The sequence below is a fragment of the Megascapheus bottae genome, chromosome 6 (assembly GCF_031878675.1).
Source record: "Megascapheus bottae isolate mThoBot1 chromosome 6, mThoBot2.hap1, whole genome shotgun sequence".
NCBI classification, from domain to species: Eukaryota; Metazoa; Chordata; class Mammalia; order Rodentia; family Geomyidae; genus Megascapheus; species Megascapheus bottae.
This window is the reverse complement of record NC_143514.1, coordinates 8,682,900-8,694,935: the sequence shown is the minus strand read 5'-3', so window position 1 is coordinate 8,694,935 and position 12,036 is coordinate 8,682,900. Positions and strand designations below refer to the sequence as shown.

The following is a 12,036-nucleotide window of genomic DNA, read 5'->3' as shown; positions in this document are numbered from 1 at the left end:
GGTTGCTTTGCCTTTAAACCAATAATGGATGCAATTTCACAAAGAAATCAGGGTTGTTCTTTTTTTAATATTCAACTTAAACAGTAAGCTGAATGGAGAAGAATCATTATTAAATGCCAAAAACATAAACATGAAAAAAAAGAAAAAACATTAAAAACAAATGCTTTAGCTTGGAGTGGTGGCTCACACTTGTAATCCTAGCTACTCTGGAGGCTGAGATCTGAGGATGTGGTTAAAGCCAGCCAGGGCACTAACGTCTGTGAGATTCCTATCTCCAATTAACCACTAGAAAACAGGAAGTTGCACTAGGGCTCAAGGGGTTGGGTAGTAGCCTTGAGCTGAAGAGCTCAGGGACAATGCCCAGGCCGAAAGTTCAAACCTAATGAGCCACCAAAAAAACCCAAAAAAACAAAAAGCCTTTAAAAACAATTATAACAATTTAAAAACTGCATAGTTCCAAACAGTCTATTTAAAGCAAAGGCTCAGGTAACAATATCCAAAGAGAAATGTACAATTATCTGAGTTATGTTACAGTAACCCTCTGTACATCACTTCTACAATAACAATAAAATATATTAAAAGTAAATTTTGAAAAAGAACATAGGAAGCACAGATCTACTTCACAGAGTTAAATAAAGACACTGTAAAAAATTTTTTAAAGTTTAAAAAATAAAACAAAGGCTTTTTTAGCCATATAATGAGTGATTGTTGTCCTTAATGTACTATGCTATCTCTCATCTCTTTTGCTGTCCCTTGGTTATCTCATATTGTTACAGTATCTCACTTTGTTATCTGATATATTGGATATATTTGAAATTGGATAGGGAAGGGGGAAAAACAAGATGAGAGGTGGGGGTGGGGGAGAGGGAAATGGGGACCAAGACATAAGAAAGGGTATCAATGTATGTGAATTAATGCACCTTCTATCTGGCGAATATAATGTAACCCTTCTATTAATTTCAATAAAAATATATGAAAAAAAAACAAAGGCTTTTTTGCTTTCATCTCTTTATCTTCTAAATAAAGTTCCATCTATTAAGCCCAGTTTTCCCTGGCAAAAATTAGGACATGGAAGGTATTTTCCTGCGTATATTCTATGAAACACAGCTTTTGTCCCAGAAATGAGAAAGACTGTACTTGAGAGAAACCTTAACATTGCCTCCTTAGAATTCTTTCAATAGCCCCTCCACCAAGCCAGGGCAACAACATCAACAAAACCCTGCTGTTTGATCCAGACTCCTGTCATTCATTTTATTTCACCAGCCCAAGCACGAATTCGGAGAAAAGCTTCTGAAGTCCTGCAGCTTCAAATTCCTTTTGTAAGTCATCCCACACTGAATACTCTTTGACTTCAAATGCCAGAAACCTGCATTAGACAAGAGAAATTCATGAATATGCCTAGATTTGTCAGAGTATAATTACCGATTCAGTTGCTTTTCCATCTGCAATAGTACTAAATTATACCTTGTGTGTTCTGTCTGTACTTTTGTTTCCAATAGTACACTAATCATTTTCTCTTTGCATTTCTTTCCACTTGAGTCCACATCGACTTTGGAGGTTTTTTGAAGCATCAGGTACTCCTAAAGTGATAGATCAGTATATGAAATCCTTCTGAATCTCAAAGACATAAAGAGGTCATAAACTGTGAGCTTATTTGATGTTTACATAGAACTTCACTGGGTCACACAGTAAGACAATTACATGACAGCATGCAGAATAATGCTCATAGGAGCAATATAATCGAACAGTTCATGCTTCAATCTGGAATGTAATCTGGGTTGGCTCAGTTTCCCCCCCTCTCTAAAACAGGACTCCTAAGAGCACCTATATTCTAGATGGTCTGACAGATAGATAAAGCAGTGCATGCTTAGCACACACAGGAATGCAGACTATAATGTTCAGGCGCATTTTAGTCACACTCTCACTGTCATTAACCAGCATCTGGACAGACTCAGACCCCCTCCAAGCCAAAGTGGGGGTATCAGACAAAGCATAGGTGCACTCTCAATCCTACTAAAAATCTTACAAACATTTCACAGAGAAATTTATAGAAACTGACATTTTAAAAACAGCTACTTAACACAAAGGAATAAAGCTCAGAAAAACATGGTTTCTCTGCATTAGCAGAGTTATACTCATATGAATAAGGTTGTTAATTAATTGATGATTCAATCCTAGTAACACCATGTATAAAATACTACGTTTATCCTACTATGCCTTTACTGGTTCCAAGGAAAACCTCACTTTCAGGTAAATATGAGCAAGAAAATTAATTAGCATTCATTTCTGTCAGATGGTATTTCACTCGGAGATTAAAGTTTATAGATGCACTATGAATTGCCTCAATAGTGATAAATCCCTTTTTCAGGTACTAATCCAGCATAGACAATAAATACATTTTTTTTCATTTTCTGTACTGTATGCTGTAACTCAGACAGGCCCAGGAAATCAATGTCAAACGAGTATTGTGATAAGAGACTACCTTAAAAAACTTGAATCATTACTCCACACAAGATTATAGGTTGTTCATACTCAAGTCTCTTTTAAATAAATTCTACTGCAATTATTCCTGACCCAACTATCTGAAAGTGTAAAACTTGTGAAATGATTTGTGGTCCTTTAAAGATCTGAAATATAATAAGCAGTTTTCCATTCTGATCCCTCATAGAACAGGTTAGAGGAGTTTAGAGTAAGCATTTGAAAACTCTGAAGATGATGGTTTTGAAAGCCACTGCTGTGGTAAGTCAGGTGGAAAGCAGGTTAGGTAGGAGGTGACAGGTTGACAGTCCTCCTGATTCTAGCTCTAGGCTATAAGGGCCAAGCCCCTGCTCTCCAGGTTGTGCAGATACAAAGTTAAACTGTCAGGATGTACTTTTAACTGCCAGCAAGTTACAAATGTTGCAGACTACCCACCAATATACATCTTGCTGTGCCCAATGACTGAAAGAAGTATTAATATTCTCAAACTTTTAGTGTGGATTTATAAAGTTGAAGCTTATAGCTAATTATAAAAACAAAAACATGGGCCAAAGTTGGTTTTTTAATTGTCTACCACTTTCATTAAGAGGCATGTTTTTTTTTTTAAATATAATCCTATTCTTCCTAATCCTGAGGTTTGTTAGTTTGTAGTTGTAATTAGGAGACATGCTTCAAAAAGAAAATGAAGATCCATCAATAGAATCATATGGAAAGCACAAACATCTTAATGAATACTCTACCCCATTATTACAAAGCATATTTAAAGGCATTCCATTTGAGGAAAAAAATAACCAAATTCATACTCAGCACTTAATTTGGGGGCACCTTGATGTTGCTTCTGTGTCCTTGCAGTAAAATCAGTATTATTTTACCCATGAACATCAGTCTTCCTGTGAGCCTTAAATCAGAAGCCCATTTCTGCACAGTTCTGATGTATTTAGTCTTTGCTCTCATATGATCTAGACGCAAAAGAGCCAGCCACAATCCATCATCCATGGCCGGGCTGACTGCAAAAGCATCCTGGCTGCTGCCCTTTCTGGGTTCTGGCTGGTTGAGGATATACCGGAGATTCTGCTGAAGCCAGAGGACCAGCTCATGAACCATAGGTTCTGACAGGAGGGTCTCTGCTTGCTCGAGTAACATGTCTTTCACAGTCTCACACTGGGCCCTGGTCAGAAGTTCAGAGTTAACTGAGATCCTGGGCAGGCACAAGGGGTAGGTGGCAGGTAACTGGAATACCAACTCTAAGGGTATATCCACATCTCCAAGTCCTTCAGCCTTTGTGTGGATTCTGAATACAGTCCCATCTGTTTCTGGAAAACATCAAAAAAAAAAAAAGATGCATTAGTTGAACAGCTTCCAAGGAATACTGGTAAATGAAAAGTTTTGTTTTGAGTGATAATTGCTTTTACGGAAAATAAACCATAATGGAGTGATTTTAGGAAGAAGTTTACAATACTAAAATACCAATCATGGAGGAGCACGTTGTCCAACCGTAAGAACATAAATATACACACTGTCACCAAGATTAAAACTGGACATTAATCCCCTTTCTGTCCCCAAGTCCTGGAGCTTGAGCTCAGAGCCTAGATGCTGTCCCTGAGCTTTTTTGCTCAGGCTAGTGCTCTACCATTTGATCTACAGCTCTACTTCTGGGATTTTTGGGTTTGGGGGGCTTTTTGGGGGGGAGTTATTTGGGTTAAATTGTAGATAAGCACCTCACAGACTTTCTGCCTGTACTGGCTTCGAATTGCAATCTTGAGATCTCAGTGTCCTGAGTAGCTAGGACTGCAGATGAGAATCACTAGTGCCTGAACCAATTCTTACTAAATTATCAAAAGTTTCTCCCATACAATTTTTTTTAGCAATTCATAGCTGATAATTCTGGAAATCACTGATAATCTCTTGGGAATGTTCCAGGTAACAGTCCCCTGTAAACATAAGATCAGTGATGACAGAGTTGCATGCTAAGTCATGAGAGGGTGACAAGTCACACTGGAACCCCAGGAGGCTTCCATGACTGCATGTGATACTATAACTGCCTAACCTCTCCTATTTTCCTTCCAATACAAGAGGATGGTGTGACACAAAACAGAAAGATGAACTGAAACTGACTGTACATCAATTCAACCTGTCTGACTCCCTGATGAGGGGAGAGACACAGGATACGACATGAAAATACGCTGTTCTCTTTCAGACATGCTCAGCTTCCCCTTCTGATGTGTTTCACGCCATTTCACCCCACTTTTTACACAGTTGACGAAACACCAAGCTCATTCATTCTGCAAGAGGCAGAGGCACAGGATCAGAAGAGAATAGCTGGGAGCAGGTGGCTCACACCTGTAATCCTAGCTACTCAGGAGGCTAAAGTCTGAGGATCAAAATTTAAAGCCAGGGGGAAGGAAAACCCATGAGCCTTATTTCCAACTACACAAAAAGGCTGGAAGTGGAGCTGTGGCACAAGTGGTAGGGCACCAGCCTTGAACATAAAAGCTAAAGACAGCACCCAGGCTATTGTGGAAGCAGTCAAGACTGTTCTTGATTTTTATTCCTGGGTCACCATTTGACAGCCTTAACAACTGAGACACAACTGTGCCCCTATTTTAAAGACCCTAAGAGAATACTAGATTCCTTCCTAGCCTCCATGAATATAAAAGCCCCAGTGACATTATTCTGGCTTGTTCACATTTGTTGCACAGGTATTATTATTTTAGGACAGGATACTATTCAGAAACCCACAATCACCAGATTAAAGACCATCTTCATATAATTGAAACTTGTTTTACACCAGTAAAATGGGTATTATATAAAGAAGTATTTCCCAAATCTAACAGGGTACATAGCTCTGAAACCCACCACATTTCTCAAGATTCTTTTCTGTCACTGAGTTGACTCTTACTGTTGTTTGTTTTTGTGTCGGTCCTGTGGCTCTCACTCAGGGTATGGGTGCTATTCCTGAGTGTGTGTGCTCACAATTAGCATGCTACTATTTGAGCCACATCTCCCCTTCTAGCTTTCTGCAGGTTAATTAGAGATAAAACTCTTATGTATTTTCCTGCCCAGGCTAGCTTCAAATTCAGACTTTCAGATCTCAGCCTTCTGAATTCTGTAATTCTAGAATTATAGGTATGAACCACTAGCACCCAGCAAGGTTATTGTTTGTTTGTTTGTTTTTTGCCAGTCCTGGAGCTTGAACTCAGGGCCTGAGCACTGTCCCTTGGGTTTTCTCAAGACTAAAGCTCTACCACTTGAGCCACAGCACCATTTCAGCTTTTTTTCTATGTATATGGTACCAAGGAATAGAACCTGGGTCTTCGTGCATGCTAAGCCAAACTCCCAGCCTCAACGATTATGTATGTGTATATATATATATATTTGGGCCGGGCGCTGGTGGCTGGCTCACGCTTGTAATCCTAGCTACTCAAGAAGCTGAGATCTGAGGATTGTAGTTCAAAGCCAGCCTAGACACAAAGGTCAGCGAGACTCTTATCTCCAATTAACTGCCAGAAAACCAGAAGTGGCACTGTGCCTCCAGTGGTAGCCTTGAGATGAAGAGCTCAGGGACAGCGCCAGACCCAGAGTTCATGTCCCACAACTGACAAAAAAAAAAAAAAAGGATTTGGTAAAAATGTTTTATACATCGGTCAGATAAATCCAATTTACTGTGAGACACACATTTCTAAACAGACCTGCGGACCTATAACACAGATCTGTACTATATGACTGCATAGACTCCCATAACGTCCTGGGGAAGCCAGTCTCCCTCAAGCAGCTTCCTGAGTAGCTAGGATTACAGGTGTGCACCACTAGCAACCAGACAAGTGTTTTGGGGTGGGAGTGTGGCCTAGTGGTAGAGTGCTTGCCTAGCATGTACAATATACACACAAAAAGCTGGAAGTGGTGCTATGGCTCAAGTAGTAAGAGTGCTAGCCTTGAGCAAAAAGAAGCTTAGGGACAGTACCCAGACCCTGGGTTCATGCTCCAGGACTAGGGGGAAAAAAAGAAAAAGAAAAAAGGGTGACTGTTTTGTAAGGGAGAAGTAGGACCAGGAATGCAAGTGCAGCAGGGATAATGAGGGAAACCGTGAACTGAGGTGGGGCTGGCTGTAGAAAGCAGAGATGTTTCCCTGAGAGTGAAAGAGAGAATGCAAGATTGTAAAAACAAAGAAATGAAAGTAAAAGTGCTCAGCTTGCAAAGAAAAGTGGGAGGCTGAGTCCATCTGCTGCTGAGCTCTGGTCTGCAAGAGCAACTGAGCAGCTGTGGTGGGGCCACTGCACACTGCAATGATTCAGACTTCCATCTAACCTGAGTGCCAGCATTGATAAATACATTAATAAATGCCAGCCCTCACACCTGTCATCCTAACTACTCAGGACGCTGGATCTGAGAATTGTGGTTGGAAGCCAGGTTGGGCAGGAAAGTCCATGAGACAAAACAAAACTCTGGTAGAGCACCAGCCTTAAGTAAAAAAGCTAAGAGACAGTGCCCAGATCATCTGTTCAAGTTTCAGTACCAGCACACAAAATAAAATAAATACATACAAAAATACATCCTGTGGCTACAGCGTAAACATGCAGTGTTGGGTTCCATCACCTCCCATCTTATGAAAGTTTCCAGCAATGCCTTGACAGCGATGTGATCTCTATGTGGCCAACAGGGAAATGAAGCTACAGAGTGATGGTAACCTCATGACCACCGGTGTACACACATACATGCACTGCAAAGTGGGGGTTGGGGGGGGGAGTTGGATTTAGCTCAGTGAAAGAGCACTTGCCTGGCAAGTGCTGAGTTTGGTCCTCAGCTCAGCAAATAAAGGAAGGAGGGATGGAGGAAACACCAAGGCAAAGGAGGAAGTGTAACACCTAACTTGGTTCTCAGCCATATATTTTGTTTAAGTACTCATTAATTCTCTTTCTGGACAGCGTTTCTTGCTAAGAATCACTTTTCCAGAAGCAGCAACCCCACCTCCATCACAGAGCATAATACAAAGGATCAGGAATGAGGATTCATGCCCATAATCCCACCTGGTCAAACGCAGAAAGATCACAGTTCAAGTCAAGTCTCAGCAAAGTTAGTGAGAACTTCTAACAGAAAATGAGCTGGGGAAGAGGAAATGGGATCGTAACTCAGGGATGGCCTGTGTAAAAGTGTGAGACCCTATTTAGAAAACAAGGGCCAGGGGCTGGGAATTTGGCCTAGTGGTAGAGTGCTTGCCTACCATGCACGAAGACCCAGGTTCCTTGGTACCACATACATAGAAAGCACCAGAAGTGGTGCTGTGGCTCAAGTGGTAAAGTGCTGACCTTGAGGAAAGCCCAAGGACAGTGCTCAGGCCCTGAGTTCAAGCCCCAGGATTGGCCAAAGAAAAAAAAGAAAGAGAGAAAGCCAGAGGCCAGAAGTGTAGCTCCACTGGTAGAGACAAGTACCATGCCCTAAGCTCAAGCTCTAGTACTATAACCAACAAATACACTCATATGTACATACATGCATACATACATGCATACATATGATACCGTATAGGCTGCAGAGACTGTAAGGTATTTAAAGAATCTGGTCATCTCTCATCTCCTGTGCAAAATGGAGCTAAGCTGCACAGAAAGTGGCACCTGGGCTGACTACAACGAAACGGGAAAGTCACTAAGGTCACTGATGTGGTCTACCTAGCCTTCTCTTAGCTATGGTGAGGGTTAGTTAAGAATCAGTACTCCTAAGAAGCCAGGCACTGGTGGCTCATGCCTGTAATCCTAGCTACTTGGGAAGCAGAGATCTGAGAATCACAGTTCAAAGCCAGTCAGGACAGAGAATTCTAAGGGATTTTTATCTCCATTTAACCAGCAAAATGCTAGAAGTAGAGGTATGGCTCATTACATAACTAGCTTGGAGGAGAAAAAAAGCTAAGCAACACTGCAAGACACAATATTCAATTCCAGTACCATCACATCACACATGCAAAAAAAAGAAAAAAAGAAAAAATCGGGCACAGTGGCTCATACCTGAAATCCTTGCTACTGAGACTGAGCACTGAGGACTGAGGATTCCAAAGCCAGCCCTGGCAGGGAAGTCCATGATCCTCTTATCTCCAACTAACTACTATTAAAAATAATAATAATAATAATAATAGCCAGGTGCTCGTGGCTCACACCTGTAATCCTAGCTACTCAGGAGGCTGAGATCTGAGGATCACGGTTCAAAACCAGCCCAGGCAGAAAAGTCCCTGTGAGACTCTTATCTCCAATTAACTACCAGAAAACCAGAAGTGGTGCAGTGATTCAAAGTGGTAGAGTGAGAGCCTTGAAGCTGAAAGAGCTCAGGGACAGCACCCAGGCCTGGAGTTCAAGCCCCTCAACTAACTAATAATAATATTAATAACAACAACATAAATAGCACTGTGGCTCCTAGCCTTGAGCATAAAAGCTCAGGGATAATATCCAGGTACTGAATTCAAGCTCCAGGATCAGCAGCAAATATATATACATATATATATAAACATACATTCTATTATTAACAGGTTATAAACAGTCATTACCACTGCTTCTTAATATGAACTTACTATGACTAATATAGACACCAAAATATATCTACATTCCCTAAATACTTAGCACAAATCACCCAAGTATATGGCCTCTTCAATCTTAGGACCTTAACAGCTGGTCCCTGGCCTTCCCAGGCTGTGTTCCCTTCTCTGTCGGTCACTTCCTGAGTTCACTAGGGTAGGGAGAATGGCAGCCATACTGGCTGTACATTTCCTGTGGTCTGACAATGCAGTCCTCAGCTTACCTTGCTTTCCCAGCAATAGGCATCAGACACCACCATTTCAATCACCCAATTGTTCTACTCTCCACTGAACCTTTCGGCAACAAAATGTCCTAAGTTGTTACACTAAATTCTTTTATAATTCAATTACTTATTGATGCCAGAACCCTGAATTAAATTAATTAGGAGGCCTGGCTTCAAAGTCATGCTCAATTTAACAGCAGATAAAGGGCCTACAGTGTTCTCGGTAGGAAGAAACTGCTGTCTTGCTTCCAGCATTTTGGGGGAGGTTTCCTCTCATGCAGAAGCAGTTCTCGACCCTCAGCCAGTCTCAGACCACGTCCACCTCTTTAAAGCATGATGGGCATCATTCATCCATTTTCCCACGTATTCCCAACTGAGCCATAAGAAAGGAATCTAAGGAAACTAATGATCTTTTCAAACAGCTGCCTTGGGCAGAGGAAATTATTAATACAGACAGCAATGGAGACAGAGAAGCATTCAGAAAGCCAACCTGGTGGTGGCTCACACCTGCAATCCTAGCTACACAAGAGGCTGAGATCTGAGGATGACAGCTCAAAGCCAGCCCAGCCAATAAACTACACAGAAAAAGCTGCAAGTGGTGCTGTAGCTCAAGTGGTAGAGTGCTATAGCCTTGAGCACTAAGAGAGGCTCAGGGACAGTGTCCAGGTCCTGAGTTCAAGGGAAAGTAGAAGAAAGGAGAAGAAGAACAGAAGGAGGAGAGAGGAGGAGGAGAGAGGAGGAGGAGAGAGGAAGAGAGAGGAAGAGAGAGGAGGAGAGAGGAGGAGAGAGGAGGAGAGAGGAGGAGGAGGAGGAAGAGGAGGAAGGGGAGGGGGAGACAACGACAGAAGTGGAGCTATGCCTCAAGTGGCAGAGAAGCAGAAAGCACTAGTCTTGAGCAAAAGAAGCTCAGGGACAGTACCCAGGCCAAGTTTGATCCCAGGACCAGGGGGTTAAAAAAACAAGCAATTCACAATTTCCTCCCATCAAAAAAGGGATGACAATATAACACTAAACAGGAGTAAAACCATTCCTGTGATTTTTTTTTTCTAGTCCTTGGGCTTGAACTCAAGAGCCTGGGCACAGTCCTTGAGCTCTACCACTAGTCCACACTCCTGGACCCCTGTGAATTAAAAATTCCAAAAGATACAAGGCAAGCAAGGCATCCTAGCTACTCAGGAGGCCAACAATTGAGGATTGTGGTTCTAGGCAAGTCCAAGCAGGCAAATCCAGAAACTCTTATCTCCAGTTAACCAGCAAAAAACCAGAAGTGGAACTGTGGTTCAAGTGGTAGAGCTCCAGCCTTGTGTGAAAAAGCCAAGCAATAACAAGGTCCCAAGTTCAAACCCGAGTACACACTACTACTAGTCCTACTACTACTTAAAAGAAAGCAACTTCTCTTCCCAGTGTCTGAATACAACAGTCCTCTGTGGATGTGTGAGGGTGAGGATGCATAAAGGCTACCAAAAAGGTGCCTGCTCACAGAACATGGAGACTCCAAAACAACCTTTCTTCAACACAGCTTCCTGCATTCACAAATTGAGGAGTGCCTGCCTGAAGACCAGGTCATGTGTGGCCAAAAGGGCCATCCAGCAGAAGACACACCATTCCCTTAGAAGGGGTAATTTTAGCCCCTCCTAGTCCCTTCCCCACAATGTACCTGATATATTTGAAAGCTAGGAGAAAAGTGAGAATGATCTGCATTAATGTGCTTTCTCATAGATGGCAAATGTGGAGTTTTCTGGATTTGTTTTTACTATGTACACTCATAGTACAAAGGCTATCACTGTGTTCATTCCATAGATCTGTACACAGTATGTATGTGTGTGTGTGCTGGTACTGGGGCTTGAACTTAGAGCCTGGAGCTCTTGCTAAACTTTTTCCCTCGAGGCTGGCGGTGGCTCTGCCTCTGGCTTTTTAGTGCTCACTGGAGATAGAGTCTCATGGACTTTTCTTGCCTGGGCTGCTCTAAGATCTCAGCCTCCTGAGTAGCTGGGGTTGCAGGCCTGAGCCACTGGTGCTGGCTGGTACAGAGCACCTTTAAACACGTCCATGTCTCTCTCGGTGGATCCCGCATATCCCCCAGGACCCTCCCCTTTCCCGCTAACCCTCACCCCAAGACAATCTGGAGAATGGTTTGGTTTGTTTTTTCACTTCAGAGAAGCTAAGACAGACGCAAAAAGCTCAATAAGCGCTGTGGTCGTGGAAAGGCCAGTGCCCCAGAGTGCAGGGAACTCCAGAAGCGCGGGGCTGGACGGTGCAGCGGTGGGTCTGTCACCGGCAGCCAAGGAGGAGAAAGGAGTCACCTTGGAAATATAAAAAGGCAAAGCAAACGTCCCGAGCAAGTGCCTGGCGCTGCTCTAGGTGCCCGGACACCCCCAACTCACCAAGGCCTCAGGGAAGGGGCCCGGGTCTCGGGCGCCAGGGCCGGGGGGGGGGGGGGGGGGGCGGGGGAGCACGGGGCGGGGTCCCCGGCCGGGCCGCGGGGAGAACACCGGCGGCTGACGGCCCGGGGGTATTCACCTGAGCGGCTCAACACCTCCCACTCTTGGGGCCCGCAGAAAATCGCCGCCAAAGCCTCGAGCTCGTCGCTCACCAGCGCCGCCATGTCCGCTTCCGGCGCGGCCGCCGTCACCAGGCCGGGAGCAGCGCGGCCTCACGGCCACTGGGGGGCGCCCCGCACCTCCGCAGCCAGGCGGGACGGAAATGGAAGGGCGGGGCAGGGACGGCGATGGGCGGAGCGGGAGGGGTGGTCTATGCGTAGAATGGGCGTGGCTGTCCTTT

General features: G+C 43.6%; 1 protein-coding gene across 1 annotated transcript; it reads right to left on the bottom strand.

Moving 5' to 3' along the window:
* Window positions 1-866: 866 nt before the first annotated feature.
* On the bottom strand, window positions 867-11,930 carry Rwdd3 (RWD domain containing 3). Its single transcript, XM_090333678.1, has 4 exons — window positions 11,776-11,930; window positions 3,304-3,791; window positions 1,465-1,580; window positions 867-1,366 (listed from the first exon to the last, which is right to left on the bottom strand). The coding sequence occupies exons 1-4, from the start codon at window positions 11,858-11,860 to the stop codon at window positions 1,252-1,254; spliced, it is 804 nt and encodes a 267-aa protein (XP_090189804.1). The 5' UTR covers window positions 11,861-11,930; the 3' UTR covers window positions 867-1,251.
* Window positions 11,931-12,036: the final 106 nt, after the last annotated feature.

Excerpts from the sequence above, each read along its gene's own strand:
- Rwdd3 (XM_090333678.1), bottom strand. The coding sequence starts at position 11,860 with ATGGCGGCGCTGGTGAGCGACGAGCTCGAGGCTTTGGCGGCGATTTTC. Across the intron at positions 3,792-11,775 it reads GGAGGTGTTGAGCCGCTCAG|AAACAGATGGGACTGTATTC; the intron begins GTGAATACCCCC and ends GATGTTTTCCAG. Across the intron at positions 1,367-1,464 it reads GTACAGACAGAACACACAAG|GTTTCTGGCATTTGAAGTCA; the intron begins GTATAATTTAGT and ends TGTCTAATGCAG.